General features: G+C 37.6%; 1 protein-coding gene and 2 long non-coding RNA genes across 4 annotated transcripts; 2 read left to right on the top strand and 1 right to left on the bottom strand.

Moving 5' to 3' along the window:
- The first annotated feature begins 3,146 nt into the window (after positions 1 to 3,146).
- Positions 3,147 to 4,688, top strand: LOC131531440 (uncharacterized). Its single transcript, XR_009268695.1, has 4 exons — positions 3,147 to 3,292; positions 3,478 to 3,606; positions 3,801 to 3,908; positions 4,098 to 4,688. It is a non-coding gene; the product is annotated as an uncharacterized LOC131531440 (long non-coding RNA).
- Positions 4,689 to 8,135: 3,447 nt separating this feature from the next.
- On the top strand, positions 8,136 to 10,583 carry LOC131530867 (zona pellucida sperm-binding protein 4-like). The gene is made up of 8 exons (XM_058761354.1): positions 8,136 to 8,746; positions 8,823 to 9,010; positions 9,084 to 9,181; positions 9,258 to 9,415; positions 9,486 to 9,678; positions 9,748 to 9,895; positions 9,982 to 10,054; positions 10,135 to 10,583. The coding sequence occupies exons 1-8, from the start codon at positions 8,164 to 8,166 to the stop codon at positions 10,209 to 10,211; spliced, it is 1,518 nt and encodes a 505-aa protein (XP_058617337.1). The 5' UTR covers positions 8,136 to 8,163; the 3' UTR covers positions 10,212 to 10,583.
- A 3,798-nt stretch (positions 10,584 to 14,381) lies between these two features.
- On the bottom strand, positions 14,382 to 17,917 carry LOC131530868 (uncharacterized). Of its 2 annotated transcripts, none has more exons than XR_009268533.1 (4): positions 17,741 to 17,917; positions 15,938 to 15,978; positions 15,536 to 15,856; positions 14,382 to 15,353 (listed from the first exon to the last, which is right to left on the bottom strand). It is a non-coding gene; the product is annotated as an uncharacterized LOC131530868 (long non-coding RNA). The 2 variants fall into 2 exon arrangements; XR_009268532.1 differs by having other exon boundaries at positions 15,938 to 15,981; positions 17,741 to 17,916.
- Between the last annotated feature and the right edge of the window lie 4,684 nt (positions 17,918 to 22,601).

Genomic DNA, 22,601 nt, shown 5'->3' with positions numbered 1-22,601 from the left:
GCAAGACCCTGTTAACTGCCCAGTTGGTACAGTTCTTGAGTATCTGCAGGCTAGACTCTCTGCAGTGGTATCCCACTCCACATTGAAGGGGCATGTGGCGGCATTATCGGCTTACCACTCACCGTTCGATGGGAACACAGTGGGCAAACACCCCCTGGTGATACGCTTCCTCCGCAGTGCGCTGAGGATGAGGCCGCCAGTGCGTTCTCGTGTCCCCACGTGGGACCTGCCGGTGGTGCTAGAGGCTCTGTGTAGACCACCTTTCGAGCCCATAGAGGAAATTTCAGATCATCATCTTACCCTCAAGACTAGCGATCACTTCTCTAAAGAGAGTAGGTGACCTTCAGGCCCTATCAGAGGCCCCTTCCTATCTCGACTTTGCGCCCGGACCGGCGAAAGCATTTCTGTACCCTCGAGCGGGTTACACCCCTAAGGTCCCCACTACTGCACCACGGCCAATAGTACTGCGGGCCTTCCGTCCTCCTCCCTTTCGGGATCCAGACCAGGCGAAGCTTAACTGTATGTGTCCTGTGCGAGCACTTGACACATACGTCCACAGAGCTGCCCTGTGGAGAAGGTCGGACCAACTGCTTGTGTGCGTTGGTCCGCCCAGGAGAGGTCTCAAGGCTACCAAGCAGACTATCAGCCGGTGGATTGTCGAGACAATCACGGCCTGTTACGAGTCCTCTGGCCTCCCCTCGCCTTTGGGGGTCAAGGAACACTCCACTAGAGGTATGGCGGCCTCCAAGGCCTTCTCTGCAGGTGTCCCTGTATCAGACATCTGCAACGCTGCGGGTTGGTCCACCCCTTCCACCTTTGTCTGTTTTATGGCCTAATCAGTACTACCCCAGGTTCTTCAGTCCTCTCGTCCTAGTCGTTTATGTTGCGACATACACACAGGGCAGGGACTTGTAAGTCTGGCGGCGTAGGCATCTCGTTCCCAAAGCATGGTGACACAGCTCGAGTTCCCGAGGAGGAACGTCTCCAGGTTACGCATGTAACCATGGTTCCTTGAGGGAACAAGACACTGCGTCATGTTGCCATACTTCCGGCATCCCTGCCAGCGCAGAAGTGGCCAAGTCAAAGTCCGGACTTAAATCCGATTGAGATGCTGTGGCATGACCTTAAACAGTCCATTCATGCTCGAAAACCCTCCAATGTGGCTGAATTAAAACAATTCTGCAAAGAGTAGGCCAAAATTCCTCCACAGTGATGTGAAAGACTCATTGCCAGTTATCACAAATGTTTGATTGCAGTTGTTGCTGCCAAGGGTGGCACAACCAGTTATTAGATTTAGGGGGCAATTAATTTTTCATGTAGTGCCAGGTAGGATTGGACAGCTTTTTTCCCTTAATAAATGAAATCATTATTTCAAAACTGCATTTTGTATTTACTCAAGTTATCTTTGTGTAATATTAAAATTTGTTTGATGATCTGAATCATCTAAGTGTGACAAATATGTCATAAATATGTGACAAATGTTCAGCCAACAAGGAAGAGGTAACCTGAGATTGTCAGGTGCATTGTCAGCAATAAATCATATTGTGGGAGACATGAAAAATGAATGGCATTTGTAATGGCAGTCTTTTATGACAAAACATGCAAATGATCTGAACACCAACATTTGCACTATTTCATCTACACATTTTTTGGGGGCTCTTCAACATAAAGAAGATAAAATTTGACTAAGGTGTAATAAGGAATTAATGAATCAAGTTAAAGTTTAAATACAGATCAATGATAAATACAGATCCGTCTTATACAGACAGTCTAAAATCTGTCCCAATGGCTCACAGTTAAAGTGCGCTGCAGTTCCATTTCTCACCACAGATTAACACTGGGAAAATTGTGGGGTGCTGTAGAGTAGGGGAGGACTCAGGCACTGTCTGCCCCACTTACAGTAATATCATAATTTGTTAAAGTCATGTGTTAAATTTTAATGTATCCTGTCTACTTTAGGGCATAAAGTAATCTAGAATATATATAAAAAAAAAAAAAAATATATATATATATATATATACTGTATATATATTTATATTTGTTGCAGAATGCTGAACACTGTTTATTATTGATTCAGTTTATGTATGAATACCCTTACACTGCTAGCAATGACTCTGACTTCATGTTTCGTGTCATTGGTTGTTCGCTGTAAATGTTACACTTTCACGTGCACACACTCAAAACTTCATCATTCAGTATAACATATTCAAGATCAAACTTGAATATGAGAATTATAGTAAGACCAATGAACCTAGTCGAAACCAGGTTACTTTTTTATTTTATTTTATTTATTTTTTTTGTCAACCCAAAAGCAGCTCCATAACTGTAAGTTTGGTCATGAAACAATCCTCCTGAGTCACTAGTCTACAGAAACAACCCTGAAGATTATTGTGACACAGTAGCAGCTCCAGATCTACTGTAGTATCAATAGATTCAAGATGCTCAGTTTGAAACACATTCATGTCACATTAATATGATTAAAAATAGCATAGATCTTAGAACAAGATAGATAAAGATAGAGAGAGAGAGACAGATAGATAGAGAGAACAAGATGATTATATTTATTTATTTATTTAAGTTTGACCAAGTGATGTTGGTGATGGGCATTAGATGTCGAAAAAAAATATGTGGTCAGAGTGAGTTTGTCTTTGACTTCCTCTGTTTGATGTGAAAGGTTTTTTTCTTCCTCAGTCTTCGTACTTCAGAGCTGCAGTAAATTCATATAACTGCTGTGTGGAACGAAGCACATTTCAAACTGTAGTGTTTTAATAATGAGAACAACATGAAGATCATTCAGCTTCAGTTATGTGAGTTTATTACATTATATTAATACATTTACATGCATTTCAGAAACTTGAAACAGTCGTGCATTGTTTCATGCTTCACAGTAAATTTAAGCAGTTATCATATTTTTATGTTTTTATTATTATTTATTTATTTATTTATTTGTATTCTTTTTTATTTAATAGATGTATTAATCTGTTGTCAGTATGCAGTGGCAGATCTACTGACTGATTTGGGATCAAATGTGATCATAAACTGTGATCTTGATGAAAATGAGGTTTATTGGATTTTACTGAAAACAGCAGATCCTCCAACAGTGATTCTACGATCATTCCCAACACCAAAATCACCTTTTATTTAAATAATACATACAGAAAGAAATATTCAGTGCAGTTTAAACATCGTCTGGTTATTAATAATGTGACTGTTGATGAATTAGGAGTTTATTACTGTATGAACACAGAAACACCTCCAAAACTCAGCAACAGCGCCAGAATATACTTCACCGGTGAGTTCATTTGTTCATTCAGTCATCAAGACATATTGATGATCACTATGTTTATTTACTATTCATTATGTGTTATTTACTACTTCAGATTTTTAAACACTTAGGAACATCACAATAACCCCCTCAGTCGTTACTCCACACAGATATGTTATGTATATTAATTTCATATCACACTTTCTTTACAGAATCATCTCAATTGCCTGAGTGTCACAATCATACAGCGGTCAACTGTATTGATCAGATTCAAACACAACATCAGATTATCATCATAATATCTGCTCTGATGAATGGACTTCTGATTATTGTGGTGATCCGTGAGTTATTATTCTTATTGTTCTAAAATGATCAAATTAAATACACATTAGTGTAAAAATATCAATATAATGCACTTCACTGTAGGTGAAGTTTTTAATTTTGCCTTTTGTGTTTGTGCCTTCATATATATATTTTTTTTACCATTTAAAAAATAATGCAACTATTATTAAATCAATTTCTGTTTCATTCTTAGTTTTTGCTGTTGGAAAAACAGAGCGGTTGGAAAAACACATTCATACTGATCTGCAGACACGAGTTACATATCAGCCTCGAGATCCAAACCAATTGTAGGCATAATGAGGTAAATGTGAAGAAATATCTTTATTCATGTATTTATTGCTAAATTTCATTACTGTAAGTTTTAATTATTGAGGATACAACCTGTCATCCCAACAAAATATTGTAGCTTTTTGTCTGGATTAATTTAAATCAGCTGCAGCTGAATTGTTAATATGAATGTTAATATAATTTTTTCTTTTTTCTCTTTCAGTTCATTAAGGTGGAAGACGTTCAGCAAGCAAACAGCAACTGTGTGACTACATAAAATGTTATTAAAATATTGTGTTTAAGTCAAGAACATATTATTATATGGTGTACTTTCATGAGTTTTTGGGATACTAGTTATCGCACTTAAAGTCAATTTCTATGGGCACACAGTCATGGCTATAAAAATGATTGAAAATACAAGTGGCAAGAGATATAAGTACAGTGACACATTCATGACTATTTATTCTTTTTTGTTATATTATTGTTATAATTTCTATAGGTTGTGTCCTTGTATTTTTTGACAGTGTCATGAACAGAGTGAAAGCAGGTCCTTGTTTTTGATACATATATAAATATATATTTGTTATATAGTTTTGTTTTCTGTGTAACTAGGCTACACAGTGTGGTTAAACTCAACTGAAGCTCTAACCAAAACCATAAATATGTTTGTTTGGTCACTTGACAGCCAATGACAAACAGGGTCTGTCACCTTTGTCTAGAGCGGAGGTTTAACCGAGTACACGTGTCTACAGTTCTCACAGTTGTCTTAAACTCAATGGAATAAGCAGCATTGCAGTATGTCTGCTTTTACTGTAGCCTGCAGTATATCTACACAGTTAATTCATGAAAATAGCCTACTCTTAATACAAGTTTTATATTGCTTTGAATATAGTTAATAAGTTTTTAAAGCTGTTGTAATGACATTTGAACCTCATTAGAAAAGTGTGTGTGTGTGTGTGTGTGTGTGTGTGTAGAAAAAACAGCGACCCCAAGTGGCTAACACCGGAAGTAAGTTCCTGTTTATTAAAAAAAAAAAAAGACGATTTATTCATGACACCAGGCTTTCAAAGCAAAATGAAATACATTTAATATTGTTGTTTATTATATATTTGAAATTCCAGAAATCACTACAATTATCTGACTGTTCTGTAACCTCATTTGACTGAAGAAGAGAGAAGCTTTACAGTCTGACAAGAGCTTCTTCCACTGAGACACTTAAATAAAAAAAATTAATTTCAGCAAACTGAAAAAAAAATAAAAAAAATAATAAGAGTCAGACTACGGCCACTATATAAAATAACCGCATTTAAAATATAATTTCTGCATACTGCAATAAACAATAATAATACAACAGATCAGTACACAATACCTATAAAGCATTGATTAATATTCATTTTAATTTCAACATTTACTAATAGCCTACAATATTAAAGGGACATTCTACCAGAAACGTACATTATCTGTCTTTGACTTCTTACAGTGAATAAAAAGTATTTCATCCAAAAAAATTATAAAACTGACTGATGGTTGATTTCTGTGAGTTGTTCTGTAAAGGAATATGTCATTCATTAGGCTCTCAGATATTTTTTTCTTTATTAAAAACACTTTGTCCTTGACCTCAGCCAAAGTAAATTTGTTTATTTAACAGCTGTGGTGATGGTTACGGCTCGTAATACTCCTCCATCTGACATCCTTCCATTCCATTCAGTAATCAGTTTCATTTTCAGAAGGTGAGATGGTGGGGATATGCTAGTCATCAATGCATCCAACCACACTGGAAATCCTGAAGGAAATTCTGATTATTGGGTTACTTCCAGACGTCACAGGAAGATGTTATCAAGTGAACGTCATTTATCAGATTAGCCCAATTTAAACTGATTTTTACACCACTGACTTACAGTCCTGTGAAACTCCTCTTTGACGGATTTGTGCCCAGGAAAAAATTCTCAGAATGAGTGTGAGAGGGATGCACACTTTCCTTAAAATCTGCATACAGCGGACTTATAATGTGTTCTGCATCTCCGATGTTTTAAAGTGCATTTTTCTTATTTTGCAAATTATCTTCCAATGGGGTAAGACATTAAAAATATTCTTCTTTCTGTTTGCATTAAGATTATTTTTCTTACCCTATGGCGGACAATTTTACTTGTTTTATGTAATATGCACTTAAAAGGAAAATCCCCCATGAAACAAGACTAAATATAGACCATTTTTCATATATAAAATGCATATTAAGAAATTTTAGATATTTGTACTTGAAATAAGACAAAAATACTCAGTAAGAAAAGCAATTTTGCAGCGTGAATGAATGAATAAGGTATTTAAACTTCCCTAACACTATAAAAAGGGGGAGGAGATGGAAAGAAACCCCGGGTTTCTGCTCCCGACCAGGTTAGGTTCACAGAGTAAGTTACCACAGCTTGACTTACCCTGCTTTCTCGGGTTTGACAAACCTCCCATTTTGAAACGGAAAACCCAGAGTTTCGCTCATTTCAGGGTTAACATACTCAGAGTTTTCACTTAACCTCCTTTCTGAAACGGGCCCCTGGTGTAGAGCAATGTTTATCAGATTTTGAAAGGAGACCACCCACAACAGAAGTACAGAATTCACTTCATAATATAGGTGACTACTGTAAAATTTAGACCAATTTACCAATCACACAGAGACCTTTAAAATGATACCAAACATGAAGGGGAAAAACAGTATATTCACAAGATACAGTATAACTCATGGGGCATGTGGATATCTTTGCTTTTTTGGGAAGAAGAGTGAGGGAGGAGAGGCAGAGAGGCAGGGGGGAGAAGGGGGTGGTAAATGATCAAGGAGATAAGTTTGGTCAGGGTGGTGTTGTTTGTTTTCTTTGGAGATTTCTTCTACAGATTAATTTATGGTTTTATTGCATGGCATCTGTCGTTGGGAGAGTTCCTGAGTTTCAGCCTCAGAATTAATTTTGTAAAGAAATAAATTCACTCCTTGCACACCAATGGATGAACCATGGGGAACACCGTGAGGGACTTTGAATTTCTGTCTGTCACTGGCTTAACATGGTGTAGCTCTCGTGGTTATAGGAAAAAATACACTTTTTGTTATGAGTATGCAGGCGCAGCTCACTTAAAGGTATTATAATCACTCTGCATCCTCTGAATAAGTTCAGAACTGACGAGTTTGTGTCCGTGGATTCACTAAAATCGGCCAAAGTGCAAATCCTGTGTGATACCTGGTCCCTAATCAACGAAGATTTGAAAGTATGGGATTTCCAGAATAATCAAATATCTAAATTAATATACAATCGATATCTGTGATCAGTTTTTAATTAAGAATATTGCCTAAATTTAATGATCACTTGAAATTGGAGTCAGATTGAATGCGGAGCTAGACTAAAATTGAAACTAAATCCAGATAAATTCAGAGGCGCAAGTAAAAGACCGAACATGCATTAAACCTTCGACCAGGCCGCTGGATTCTGCTGTTTGGGCTGGCGGGTGGAACCTTACACATAAAATATTTAGATTATAGTAGTAACTTTTAATTCAAGAATTTCTAAACTGGTTTTAGAAAGCTAGGACAAAGACCCTTTTTTTTCCCCGAGCGCCAAAAGCAATCAAAGCTGGTGCACAGAATGTTTCAGTTGAAGAATTTACCTGTTGCATTTGTTTCCAACCTTTTTCCCCAGACGTGTCCTGGCCAGGATTTCTATATTGCTTTGATTAAAAGTACCTCGAGAGAGTTTCGAAAACATAAGGAACCGATGTCATACACCGATCGGTCTGCACACGCAAACAAAGCCAAATCCTACTTCAGGGGTCACCAAACTTGTTCCTGGTGGGCCAGTGTCCTGCAGAGTTTAGCTCCAAAGTTTCAAAAGTTGAATGCTTTTGAAAGTGAAGTCAAGTTCTTTTAATTGTATAGTGCATTTCATTCCCCCAGTTTCATTCCCCACTGTTAAAGTGTCAATTCTATTCAACCAGTGTAGTACAAAGGATAAGGCCAAGGCTGAATCGGGAGTGCATGCTACCATACTAGTTCTTCCATAACTAATTATATGACAGAAATGGTAAAGTTAGTAAGATTTTCTGAATTCAGCTTAAGTTTGTGTCTATATCCATGTTCAAAATAAGAAAGAAGACTTGAACTTTGAGAACCAATGACATATAAACTCCCACTTGTGCAAGTCTGGGGAATCATTACAGTTAATGAAGAGGGAGGAGCTATCATTAATTAGCTGAAATCTGTAGAGTACAAAAAGATCAAAGGGTAGTCTCTCCACTTTATGACTAGCTATTGAACAATGGCTGGAAGTTGGTGTTTGGGTCAGATTTTGGCAGTTTGTGCTTTGTGTCATGCTGTTCCTCAGTGGAGTGATCTGCCCCAAAACCCTCCAGCTCTGATATTCCAGCAAACTGACCAGCGGTTTCAGAAGCCATTTCAACAGCAAACTGACCAGCAGTTTCAGAAGCCAGTTCAACAGCAAACTGACCAGCAGTTTCAGAAGCCAGTGCAACAGCAAACCGACCAGCGGTTTCAGAAGCCAGTGCAACATCAAACCGACCAGCGGTTTCAGAAGCCAGTGCAACATCAAACCGACCAGCGGTTTCAGAAGCCAGTGCAACAGCAAACCGACCAGCGGTTTCAGAAGCCAGTGCAACAGCAAACCGACCAGCGGTTTCAGAAGCTAGTTCAACAACAAACTGACCAGCGGTTTCCTCAGCACTTTCAGCTTCAGAAGCCAGTGGTGCAGGCAGAGCCCCTTGATAAATGTGCTGTAGCTGATTATGAGCAGATCCAATGTGGACAACCTGGGATCAGTGGTGCTGAGTGTGACGCTATCAACTGCTGCTTTAACGGACAGCAGTGCTACTATGGGAGAGCAGGTAAGTGTTCTTAGTCTTATTCTGTTGCTGTTAAATCGCTTCTCAGAATTAACCTTCTCTTGTACCTTTGTTCCAGTGACTGTCCAGTGTATTAGAGATGGTCAGTTTGTGGTAGTGGTGTCTAGAGACGTTACTCTGCCTCGACTGAGTCTGGATTCGGTTCATCTACTGGGTGGAAATGACCCACCTTGCGGTCCTGTGGAGTCCACACCTTCTTTTGCTATATACCAGTTCCCTGTGACCGCATGTGGCACGAGCATGATGGTGAGCAGCTGCTTCTGGTGTTATTCTGCTTTGCTTATGATGGACTGGATGCTAACACTGTTCCTATTCTCAGGAGGATAGTGGCTATGTGGTGTATGAGAACCGAATGATCTCCTCCTATGAAGTAGGGATTGGACCGTTTGGTGCCATCACAAGGGACAGTCACTTTGAGTAAGTGCTCTATGACTTGGAGTTTTTTTTTTTTTTTAATCTGATAAATGCTACAAGCTCACTGTCTGTTGTCCAGGCTTCTCTTCCAGTGTAGGTACTATGGAACTTCTGTTGAAGCTCTGGTTGTGGAGGTCAACTCAGTTCCTCCACCTCCACCAGTAGCTGCTCCTGGACCTCTCAGGGTGGAGCTCAGACTGGCCAATGGCCAATGTGTCACCAAAGGCTGTGCTGAAGGTAAGGTCTTGTCCTGTGTCTTTCTAAAGCCCTTCAAACTTGAGTCTGGTTAAACCCCAGTGTTCCTCAGGGGATGAGGCCTACACGTCCTACTACAGTGATGCTGATTATCCTGTCACAAAAGTCCTGCGAGAGCCTGTGTATGTTGAGGTGCGCATTATGGAGAGGACTGACCCCAACATTTTCCTGATACTGGGACATTGTTGGGCAACTTCAACCCCCAGTCCACTCAGTCTCCCCCAGTGGGACCTTCTGATCGATGGGTGAGTGTAATGCCAGTCTCTATCCAGTTGGTCTGCTGGGAGACACTTTCTAACCTCTTTCCCTTTCAGATGCCCTTACCAGGATGACCGTTATCTGACCACACTGGTTCCAGTGACTGGCTCATCTGGTCTTCAGTTCCCAACCCACTACAAGCGCTTTATTGTGAAGATGTTCACATTTGTAGATCCAGACTCACTGGCTCCTCTGCAGGAAACTGTATGTTCTCTAGCTCTTCCTGAACCCTCAATATTACACTTAATTCTTAAATTGATTCTATGGCTTGACTCCTTTTCCCCTCTCAGATCTTCATCCACTGCAGTACAGAGGTGTGTCATCCCTCTTCTGGCTCCTGTGAGCAAAGCTGCACCAGGAAGAGTGAGTATTGGCTGTAACTTAACTTGATGAAACGAGTGTTTTTGAAATGCCCCTCACACTTTTACCAACTCCTCCTGCAGGGAGAAACACTCATGCCAAGACCATCTCGAGTGGACAGATGGTGGTTTCTAGTGGAGAAGTTACTCTGGTCATGTAACTTCAAGATTCTTGTTTCTCTGGCTCTTGTTAGCTGAGTCTCAAACTGTTTAGTTTGGTTTAACGGGACCCTTTACTAAACTGGTGCTCCGTTTGCTTTAGTAAGGTCTCATTCTCACCAACAAAGTGACATCTTGCTAAAGCTGAGCATCTACAAAACCTAATTTGGCCAACTGCTTGTTGCCACTCAAATCATCAAAATGCCTTATGAAATTAAAGGCTATGACAGAGTGCTATATGGATTTCTCTGGCCAGTGTTAACACCATTCCTGCTTCTTGGCTGGTGTGCAGTGATGGTCAGTCGTGACCAATGTTCCCTCTAAGCTGTGCACAGAAGTTACAGCTTTACTTCACAGGAATAAATTACACTTTAAAGCATATTAAAATAAGTTTTCTATTTTAAATTGTATTTCACTATTTGTGAAAATAAAAATATTCAGTATTTATAAATTAGATGCCTCCTTGCTAAGACTTGTTTTTATTTGGGTTTATCCAATACTTTTTAAAGACTATTTTTCACAATTTAATGCTATTTTTTTCAAACGTGCTCATGTCCTTCTGGAAGGAGTTTCTGTACTATTTTCAAATATAATTGTATTTTCAGTTACGTTTTCCATACGTGGACTCATGTGGCATAATCCAAATGCAATTGCAAATCTTGCATTACCGTTTGCACTTTCGCTTTTGTGAACGCACAGTGACTGCCAAATTTCAAATGAAAAAGCAAAGTCTATTTGCAACTGTATTTCCCATGCCTTAGGAGTTCTGAGCCTATATCATTTAAACACCCTGCTAAAAAAAAAAAAACAATAGAAGCCCATTAGAAACTATCACAGAAATTCCAATGGTTTCCATTTAAAATACCATTATAAACTATTCGCTTTTTCCACTAAAACATTACAAAATTCCTTGTAGTGTTTCAGGCATTTTTCCAATAGGATTTAACATCCCACCAATAGAATCCATTACGTTTTCTATTGTGTTTTGGGCAGGGTTCTGTTGTGGTTTTTTTTTTTTTTTCAGCAGGGTAGCCATATTAATTGCCATGTCTGCATTTTCACTTTCTACGCCGTGCATATAACCTGCCAAAACTCAAATGGAATCACAATTCCTTTTGTGTTTGAATTTCCGATGTCTACACTGAAAGCTGTCAATCAATGTGAGGGGGCGGGACTAAACTAGGGGGCGTGTTTGTTTTGGGAGGTGACATCACTCACAGACGACTGTGCCGAATGCTTTGATCAATGGAGGTAATCGGTAAAGGCTCCGCTAATGGCAGCTGCCAATCAGTTTGTGCCTCTGTGAACAAACATACAGTACAACCTTCTTGGCACAATACATAATTCTGTCTTGAAAAAGACAGAATTATGTATTGTGCCAAGAACAGTCACAAGCCTCCCGGTTTTCATCCAAAATATCTTAAATTGTATTCCGTAGTCGAACGAAGCTTTTACGGGTTTGGAACGACATGGGGGGTAAGTGATTAATAACAAAATTTTCATTTTGGGGTGGAGTAACCCTTTAAGGCACTTTTTTAAACAGCATTATGAAATCACTTTAAGGACATTTGCTCTTCGTTACTTTGTGTTTGATTTGTTATCTACTCATACAGTGAGGTTTATAGCCTATGTTAACAGGGATTAACAACTAAAATTAAATAGAGGTCATTTGTTTAGAGAGCACAACCAACCCACCCTCCTTCAATCACTGTCCCACCCTAAACCTACTCCAAACTACACCACTAGAGGCTCTCTAGACCCACAATCCTCACTGCTCACAGATCAATCACCAAACTCAAGAGACATGTAAGACTATAAACACTTCATTAACACATTTAACACTTTTTATACCACTTAACATTTAACAGTTATACCACTGAACACTGAAAATTAGTGTATTTATTCAATAAGATTACTGTCTTCTGTCATACTTTATGTAAATATACAGTAGCCTGCTGTGCATGTTTTCTCACACACACACACACACACAAATATAAAGTTATTTCTTCACATATTCAAACACTGTAGTTTTCTGAACATTCCTGCTGTCAACATGTCTTTAATACGCTCATGTTTTGCCTTTAGTTTATTGTCCCTGTTGGATTACGACCAGAATGCAGATCTTTCAGTGACTTCTCAATTTGGCTTGCAAAGAAGCAAAAACACAAGGGTCAAACATACAGCCGCCTCATAAATTTGCCATTCAAATTTGGTTTATAGTCATATCGGCATATACTGTAGTTGTGGTTTTGTGTGTTTCCTTGGTTGAATCAAATCTTTTTGGTACACATTTGTTGTATATCTATTCCTTTTCTTTGTTATCATGTTAATTTGTCTTTAGATTGACATATTATTCATGCAACAAATACCTGGAATTCAAAAGCAGAGCATTTTGTATTGCATGCATTATATAATTGTATTGGGTTTCTGTATTACATGGACATAATGATACTAAAGCCTGTTCTGATAGTGATCAGACTGGTTCTCAATACATAGATACGTGTCATTTAGTTTGCGTGTCAGCTGATGTTTGAAGTTTTATCACTAAGGCGTGGAGTTACTGTGGTGACACTCGGCTCCAGGATGCTGGAGATATAAACACTGCCACGAGTCAAAAGATCCCACAGCCATTTTCCTACCAAATTTGACTTCTGAGACCCTATAATTTCTCAACTGACTGATTAAATTAAAAATACAAACAACACAGCAAGCATTGTATTACAAGTTTTCTGAAATGTTATCTAATAAAATATTTGCATACATTTCCGTAACAGAAATCTGAACATTAGATGAAGCCAGGTTTTTTTATTTTTTATTTTTTTAATAGAAGTGGATTTTGGATATTTTTGTAATTCAGAAAAATCAGGCAAATGATATATGAACAAACCCCAGTGTAAAAACCCGTATGAACACGAACACAGCAGCAACTGTAGGCATGTACACAATGTGTCAAAACAAATCTCCCTTGAGCTGAAGGTTACGAGTTGTTCTCTTGAGAGCATGAGTATGACTTGTATCTTGGTGCAGGGTGTTTCTTAACCTTTTTAACCTGATGGGAGCAACAGTATCTAGAATGCTAGAGAAAATAGTGCCCATATTGATAGTTACTACATCGAGTTAATGTGTATTTATAGATAGGCAAAGCAGTTCAGAGAAATCAAACAAGTTTCTGTCTTCAATTGTTGGAATAACGGCTAATCTCAGCTACACATCTCTATGATATCGTGACTTTGAAGTACAAAATCGAAATATTTAATATCACTTCTATGTGATGTTACATATTACATCATAAACATATTGAACATATTACTTAATACAAATTTAGAAAATCCTTAATTGAATGGGATGATACGTATGTCTGACATTAGTCATGTTTTGATTGAAAATAGTTGATGTTTATTTTATTTTAATATATAAGCCTGATGCTAGGGAAAGAAAAAAAAAGACCAACACCATTTTTTTTCACCAAAATCAAATTACTTTTAACAAAATCAAATACTTCACACAGAACTCAAATATTAGAGGCCTAAAAACAAATAAAAGAAATAAAGCTCTCATCTAAAATTAAATCGGAGTAAACCTAAACATTCAACACCAATTTAATATGAAATGTCCCTACCCAACAAAATGGACTGGCATATAGCGTCCTGTACATCCTTGACACGCTAAAAACTAGACTTAAATGTTGTAATTGTTATTAAGAAAACATGCTGGGTTTGGGAGAAATGTAATGATGCCTTGAGTAAGAGTAGGAGAAGAGAGGCTTTTATAATGCTTTCTGTCAAAACTTGTTATTCAGGCTAAAATCTGTAGAATAAGATGAATTCGATCTACTCAGATGTGTTAAGTTTAAGATGAGCAATGGCTTCAGCAGAGTCCTTCAAACAAAGAGACTGATCACACAGAAGTCTGTGCCACTAGTTTTACTACTAGCTCGCAAATGAACAAAGTAGGCTACATAGATCAAATGAGAAACTACAGTGACTTCTAAAAATTATCTCAAATAGTAGATTCAAGACTTTAGTTTCAGGCATTAAGATTTATAGTCTGACTTCAAAATTACTTCAGCATCTGGAAGGAAGAAGCCGTTTGTGAGACATCTGAATGTTCAATAAGAATCTCATCCAAATGTGCATTTTGTGTATGATTATGCACATCAAATAAATCTGATATGCTCTACAAGAATTGGTTTATTTTAGAAATATGAACATGTGAACACAATAGATGCATTATTTCATCTGCACAATTTGAGTCTTGAACACTGAAATCATCCACATACAATGAATCACAAGTTTCTCACAGTTGCTCTGACTGTTCCTGAGAAACTTTAAAGATTTAAAGGCAAAAGGCAGCATCTTTTCACACTCTCATGATGCTCATGCAATTTCATAAACAAATGTATTATAACTTGTAGATATAACCTTGTAGATCAACCTTGAATAGTGCATATGAAGCAAATTCATTCAAGGATGCAAATAAAGACATCATGTTGTGCTCTTCTGACATCAGTCTGCAAAGCTGTGTAACAGATCTCAAACTTGAGCACCGTGATTATCTGTTTTATTTTCTGCACCCTTTACATGATGTGCAGCAACAATTTAACAAATATAAAATAATACATAAAGAATACAAAATACATTTATTCTGGCAAACACAACCAAAAAGAGCACTTGTGGTACAGAAATGTTAAGGCAGCAACATACTGACCGATTCAGCCATCACTGAACTATAAAAAAAAAAGTTTAAAGATCTCAGTTTTTCAAGATATTATTCTGTTATACAATAAAAAACAAAGCAGTGTACATGCCAAAAACAAACAAAAAACACTGTCTCATACTGCAGCTTATTTTACACTTGAAGGAACCAATGAAAGATTCAGAGAACGTGTGAAGTGAAATTTTTAGACCTGTTTACACTGTTGTTTGTTCTTTAATCATGGCTGAAGTGAATAAAGGAGCTTTTTTTCTCTCACGAGTAAAATCTGATTAAACAGACAATAAGCACGATTTATAATAATAATGATAATAATACAGATGATACAATGATAACCTGTTGAAAACACGATGATGTCACTATATTTGGTACCGTTTCTTCTTGGTTTGGGTTTTCTTGATCATTGGTTTTGTTTCCTTTTTCAGTTGATTCTGCAACAAAACAGCAAAGAACAAACAACATTACTACATTATGATAAACACAACAGAACTGTTTAACATTTATATACAGCAGCATTCAGACTGAATCATTAATAGTTGCTGAAACATTTATTGTATTTACATTTTTTTTATATATAAAAATCATCATACATTAATCAACCAGTTTCACACACCGTTGATGATCAGCTGTACAGTCTTCTGTTGAGAATCAGATGAGCTTGTGATGTAGCAGATGTATTTTCCTGCGTGAGCGTGAGTGAGATCGTTGAGTTTGATGGAGAAGTTTCCTCTCGGACACTCATCAGGGAAACTTTCAATTCTGTTTTTGTACAGTGAGTCCTGTGTCTCTGTTTGACTGCCTTTAATTATATCATGCACAATCTTGCTATTATTGTGTCTCCAGAACACTTCAGTGTCTTGAAGTTCATGATCATGTTCAGCTGAACACGGCAGAACAACAGAACCACCAACAACACCTGTGAGCTGCAGAAACACTGAAATGAGAGATAACTGAACTGTAAACACAATCTGTGGCATGAAATTGTCTTTTAAATTGAGTTAGTTTTTGTTCTCACCTTTATCTATCAGCACTGCAAACACACAGATGAAGCACCAACTGCTGAAATAGAAAAATAAATAAATAAATGTGGACACAGTAATTTAATTTAGATTTACATTAACAAATTTAGTTTTTCTTTTGATGTCATTTGTTTAAGACCCATGGAGTAAGAAGCACCCATTCAGAAACTGGGGCAGGAGGTCTTTATCATTTAATAAATAATTACTATACATTTAAAAATTATTACTATACCAATTTATACATTTTAAACACATTATTCATCATCCTCTATAGGGTAATTTATTGAAGTCATTTAAAAGTGAATTTATAGTCTGTTTTAAAAAAGCTATCAAAATGCATCAAAAATGTTTTCATTTATTTCTCTTAGTAATATCTTGGATGTTGCATCATTATCATCATCATCCTTTATGCTATAAGCTCGTCTGTAAATATGTTACTGATTAGCAGTAAATGGTCTAAATGTGGGCATGTTTTGCCATCTTTCCCTAAATCACTGAATTTACTGTATGACTATATTAAACCTGATTAAATCAAATTACTATAAAATAAAACTAATTGCATAAGACTCAAAACGCTATAGATAAGAATACATATGCTAATGCTAATTGCTAATGATGACTAAATCAAACATTAAATCCCTTTCTCTGCAAATTGTTACTCATTTATTAATCGATCCATGTTTAATCTATTAATGGTGTACAATAGTGTTTTCCCGGTTAATGCTAGTCTAAATAAAGCATTCGAAGACCAAAATAAACCAGGCCCAACACCGGAGCGGCACGACACGTTTCTCTGAACATGCTTCATTCAGAACATACTGTACCTGATGGTCATGATGCTCTAATATTTTTCAAATAGATGTGATTATAAGAGATAAATATTTCAGAAATTAAAGTAAACACTGATTTTTCAACAGTTTTAGTGTCGTAGACTCTTCCGGACTTCAGCTTCATGCACGCTGAAACGTCGGCAGTCACGTGAATCGTGATCTGACATGCGCGCCACATACTTTTGCACATTTAAATGTATTGAGGTCTCCTAAGTATAAGAGTGAAGTTGACTGTCACTCGCACTACAGGGAATTTTTGATCTGACTTTTGACCTTCTACTGAATCATTAACTATATCATTATTATATAATTAATTGAATCATGAATTATATTGGACATGTTTCAGCTGTCAATCATTGATCTGTTTGAATTATCTGTTTGTCACATTCATGACTTTCAGAGATATAGAAAATGTAGATGAATTGTTAATTCGTATGTTATGATTAAGAGAATTCAGTCAATGAGTCATATCACGTCTTAGACTCAAATTTAAAATAGAACTGCATAATTAAAAACGACTCCTGCTAATAATGAACAATATAACAATAACACTAATGATAATAAATTACACATAGACAAAAATATAAAAATACTATAACAGTGATTCAACATCCAAATGTACATATACTGAAAATTGATCACAATGTGTTACAAATGTCATAAAAACATGGCTGAATTAAAATCAGGCTTCCTTGGTCAACCAACATGGCAAGAAAGACCATGATGGTTGAGCATAGAGCAAATGTCCCCTCCAGACATCACTTTTGGCCACTACTGTATATTACAGTATACTGACAAATATGAGCAGTAGATTATATAAATGGAAATGTATAATTAAATTCAGACCTTGCAACAATGCATTTCTGGGAGATTGCACAAACACAGCAATAGAAATACAAAAATAAGATTCTAAATGAATTGCTCCCTGCCAACAAATTACACAGTTTACAAATCTAGGATATGACTTACCTTGAGGTACTTCACCTTTTGCTTTTACCACAGTTTAGTTTTGCCTTAAAGTGCCAGTTATCCTTGCCTCTCCTTTATGATATTTGTGAAAATTCTCAAATTGCTTACTGCCCTCATCACCTGGCTTAAAACGTAATCAACTCCACCCTCTGTTTCCACTGTAACACAATTCTCAGCCTCCTGGTGTCTTGTTGACTTTCATTGCTGGTACTGTAATATGACAGGGTCTGTTATCAATTCAAGGTCAATTCAAGCTTCTATATGCCTGTGTTTCCCTACATTTGGATAAATAGGTTAATGTTTGCTGACTGTTCCCTGCCAACAAAATAAACACAATTTATGCAAGCTATAACTTGCTATAGTTTTGTGTAATTGGGGTAATAAGGGGTAATAATAAAAATAGTCTGGTAATGCTTATGTTTTAGCTGCATACCGTATCTATATGATGGAAGATGCAGATGTGACCTGATGAAAGTTATTTTTTAAAACAATTGTTATTGCCACTCAGGGTAAAAACAAAACAAAAAGAAAAGAAAACATAAGTTACATTCATTCAGTTCTTTAATATTTGGGCAAGAGGACTACAGCAACTGCTGGATAGTGAGACTCAGTCATCATACTGTAGTAGTCAGGTTGGACACAACAAGGTTGACGGTCCATACTGAAAGTAAAAATGGTGCACAACACAAAATCATATTTAATGTAAAGCAACTGTTCAGTTTGGAGATCACAGGAGTCATTTATATCAAAATCATCAGAAGTAAAAATCTGTAAAAACTTTACTTGTAGGGCAGCACTCATCATTCTAGAAGACACTTCTCTAATTGTATTATTTATAATACACCATTAAATAATCTACTAATCAAAGTTATATTATTCTTAGCCTAATTTCTTTTTGTACATCATATCTCTGTTGTGCCAAATGATATCATTATGTGTTGTTTGATGCAATTCATTTTAATTCTACAATTAATACAAGAAAAACAAAGAAAATGAACATCATGTTTTTCATAACTTCAGATTTTCCAGTGTAATGTTTCTATTTCATATTTCAAAACTAAATAAGCACTGGTCAACAGTTTTGGCCTAAACATCAACATAAAGAGAAGCAGCAGAACAAGCCAGACAAGAATCTCTACTTTAGCACAGTTCTGCCATCAAGAGAAGAATTTATATGTAAACAGATTTGGTTTGCTTGCTTAACAAAAATGGACCGGGATCTATTATAATTTCTTGTGCGTCTTTAAGAAACTAAAAACTAAGGAAAGTCCAGGAAAAGTCCGCTAGTTCATTTGCTTTGGTCCGGACCAAATACAATGTTGACTTTTTTATTTTTTATTTTTGGTACGATTCGCTTTCACACTGCTCTTTTAGCAAGTGAACCAGAAATTGTAAACCACACATGTGCTTAAGGTCATCCATTCATTCGTTCATCCATTCAACCGTACCAGAGTTAGTTTGGAAGTGGACCAAGACCAACTCTTCAGCTGGGTCTCGGTACAGTTGTTTGGTCCACACCCGAGTGCCATTGCTGTATTCACACTTGCCCAAAAGATTCGCACCTAAGGGGGAAACGAACTTGAGTTTAATTCAATTGAACCAAACAAGACAGGTGTGAATACACCCTAAGACTTAAATGATGTAATTATAAAGAAGACATACTGGGTTTGAGGGTAGCATAATAATGCCTTGAGTAAATGGAGGAAGAATATACTTTAGGCCACGCCTGCCCCATTCTGGTGCCAACATATGGCTATGGCCCATAGAGGGCATCATTGCCATCACTGGGCCCTCAAAGAGCCGGAGCACACTAGATTCCACCTCCAGCTTTTTCTTTTTTCTCTTTTTTTGTTTGTTTTACACAGTCCTGAGGAAATATGAAATAGCAACCTTGGTTTGTTTTGACAATTGGTATGAAATACTGCTGTGAAATACTGAATGATAGTTCACCACCATCTTAAACTCAATGGATACCTCAAATACTATTTGAAATCAACTCTTAAACTGTATATTCAGCATCTACAAGGAAGTGGTTGGTTATGATGGGGGGACAGTTGAGTGCACACCAATAAAATTTCATATTACCACAGATGTGCTGTTTTATTACTAATATTATCTTAGTTTACCAGAAACCATCTGGGAGACATATGAACAGGAAGTATAAACAATGGAATTTATTTGACATTAATGAGAAAAAGTTGTTTTGAAAAAGTGTACGAAATATAAAAATCAAAAAGTGCATTGAAATATATGACGTTTAGTCTTTCAGCAGTTGCAGCATAAAATGTAGATGGTTGTCAACTTTTTATTACTTTTTCCTAATTATGACTCAGTATGTCATAATTTTGACTTTTGTCTAAAAAATTATGATATTTTACATACAGTTGACATTTTAATTGCTAATTATGATTTACCAAAACATGATGGGCCCACAAACTGAGCCCATGATTACAGATGATTGTCCTATAAATTAATAAATCAATAAATAATGAAAGACGGATACATAAAAAATTTGGAAATTTCATATGCACTGGAATTTTCAGGGTAGAGCAGGGTTCCTCAAATCTTTCCCTGGAGGGCCAATCTGCTGCAGAGTTTAGCTCCAACCCTGATCAAACTGCCACAGCCATATCACCCTGCAGCCCAAGACTGGTTGCCCACTGAAGCTAAGCAGGGTTGATCCTGGTCAGTACCTGGATGGGAGACCTCCTGGGAAAACTAGGTTGCTGTTGGAAGAGGTGTTTGTGAGGTCAGCAGGGGGTGCTCACCTTGTAGTCTGTGTGGGTCCTAATGCCCCAGTATAGTATAGTATAGTATAGACACTATACTGGCAAAAAGCACTGTCTTTCGGATGAGATGTTAAACCGAGGTCCTGTCTCTCTGTGGTCATTAAAAATCCCATGGCACTTCTTGTAAAGAGTAGGGGTGTAACCCCGGTGTCTTGGCCAGATTCCCTTCACTGGCCCTTATCAATCATGGCCTCCTAAGAATCCCCGTCCACTGAATTGGCTCTATGACTCTCTCTCCTCTCCACCTGTAGCTGGTGTGTGGTGAGCGCACTGGTGCTGTTGTCCTGTGTCCTGAAAAGGTGAGTGAGCCGGCAACAACTCATGACGCTGTGGGATTGTTAGTGGAGTAAGAGGGCAGCCCTGCCCACACTCACACCACTGAGGGCAAGCTGCTGCTGGCCTATGCAACATTAACTAATATTTTGGACGAGTTTGATCCCTTGTTGTCTCCACTGATTCCGCCCAGCCTTGTGTCTCCTGAATCTCCTGCGTCTCCTGAGTTCCCACCCAGCTTCACTCTCCCACATCCTCTTCCAGAATCGGTCTCGCCTCTTCTGGCTCCTGTCAGTCCCTTGGCTCATCCTCAGTCTGAACCACCCTGTTGTGTGGATCCATCTTGGACCTTCCAGTCACCAGCTCCGCCTAGGCATGCAGATCTCCAGTTTCCTCCACTAGCCTCTGAGCCCTGAGACTCCACCTCGGCCCTCTGACCCATCAATTCCACCTTGGCTTCATGCTCCCTCGTCTCATCCATGGACAGTCATCCCTCTGGTTCCACCTTGGTAAGTCGTTGACCTGCCTCCACAATGGAATTCCACTCCTCTGACTTTGCCTCGTCCCTCCATCCCTCTGGCTCTGTCAGACTCCTCTTTCCTTCTTCAACTCTGCCTCGGCCCTCTGGACATCTGGTGTCACCCTGGCTCTCCATCTGCTCCACCTTGTCAGCTGGTTGTCTCCCTGGCTCCTCCTCCTAGACCTCCAGCTCCTCCCTCCTGTGACCCCGTCGTGGGCCTTCATCCAGGCTGGTCTCTGGACCACCAACTTCCCCTTGGCTCCTTCCAGTGACTGCAAGCAGGGGCGTCATGCACTCATGATTTTTGAGGGGGCACGTGGGTGGGGGGGTCATGTGTGTCATGTGAAACGATAGCACTGTATAACTGATATAGGCTCATGTTTTATTTTTACATTTACATTTAGTCATTTAACAGACGCTTTTATCCAAAGCGACTTACAAATGAGGACATTAGAAGCAATCAAAACCAACAAAAGAACAACAACATGCAAGTGCTATTACATGTCTTGGTAAGCCTAACGCAGTACACATACTTTTATATTTTTTATTTTTAAAGAAAATGAGTAGATAGAATATAGAAAAAAGAAACCTAGTGTTAGTTTTACAAGAAAAAGCTAGCAGTTAGAGAATAAATATGCAATTGATAGAGGGTCAAATGTGTGTTTTTTTTTTTAAATAAAAAGAAGACAGATAGATAAAATAAAATTAGAATAGAGAGTGCTAGAGGTAGAGGGTCAAATAAAGATGGAAGAGATGAGTTTTTAGCCGTTTCTTGAAGATGGGTAAGGATTCAGCTGCTCGGATTGAGTTGGTCATTCCACCAGATGGGAACAGTTAATGAAAAAGTCAGTGAAAGTGATTTTTATTTTCCTTTTAATTCAAAATATTTCCAAACGTGTTAACTATATTAGGAAATATCTCGATTCTCAAATATGTGTAAGTAAATGCGTTTTGCACCTAGGCCTATATAGATTGTTATTTGATCAATAAATGGTGATAGGCAAAGTAGACAAATAGTGTAATCTATTAACTACACATAAAACCCCGACTTTTTACTTAAGTACCAGATATGGGTGTCATGCCATAAAATGTTTTTAATACGACTGACTTTGTATTTAATGTGAATTTAATAACAATTGGCCCTATTCTAAGTTATACTAATTATAACACTTTTATTTTACAGAGAGAAGGCTAAAGAACATTACATTATCAAATAAGATTTTCATTCAGACTAGCCAGAGTTCAGGCACTCTCAAAAACTGAAGCTGTTTACACCGTG

The sequence above is a fragment of the Onychostoma macrolepis genome, chromosome 22 (genome assembly GCF_012432095.1).
Source record: "Onychostoma macrolepis isolate SWU-2019 chromosome 22, ASM1243209v1, whole genome shotgun sequence".
Classification (NCBI taxonomy): domain Eukaryota; kingdom Metazoa; phylum Chordata; class Actinopteri; order Cypriniformes; family Cyprinidae; genus Onychostoma; species Onychostoma macrolepis.
This window is presented reverse-complemented; position numbering and strand designations above follow the sequence as displayed.

Bases quoted from the DNA above. Each gene is read 5' to 3' on its own strand.
- LOC131530867 (XM_058761354.1), top strand. From the start codon at position 8,164: ATGGCTGGAAGTTGGTGTTTGGGTCAGATTTTGGCAGTTTGTGCTTTG. The intron at 9,679-9,747 runs GTGAGTGTAATG...TTTCCCTTTCAG, and splicing joins TGGGACCTTCTGATCGATGG to ATGCCCTTACCAGGATGACC. The intron at 10,055-10,134 runs GTGAGTATTGGC...CTCCTCCTGCAG, and splicing joins GCAAAGCTGCACCAGGAAGA to GGAGAAACACTCATGCCAAG.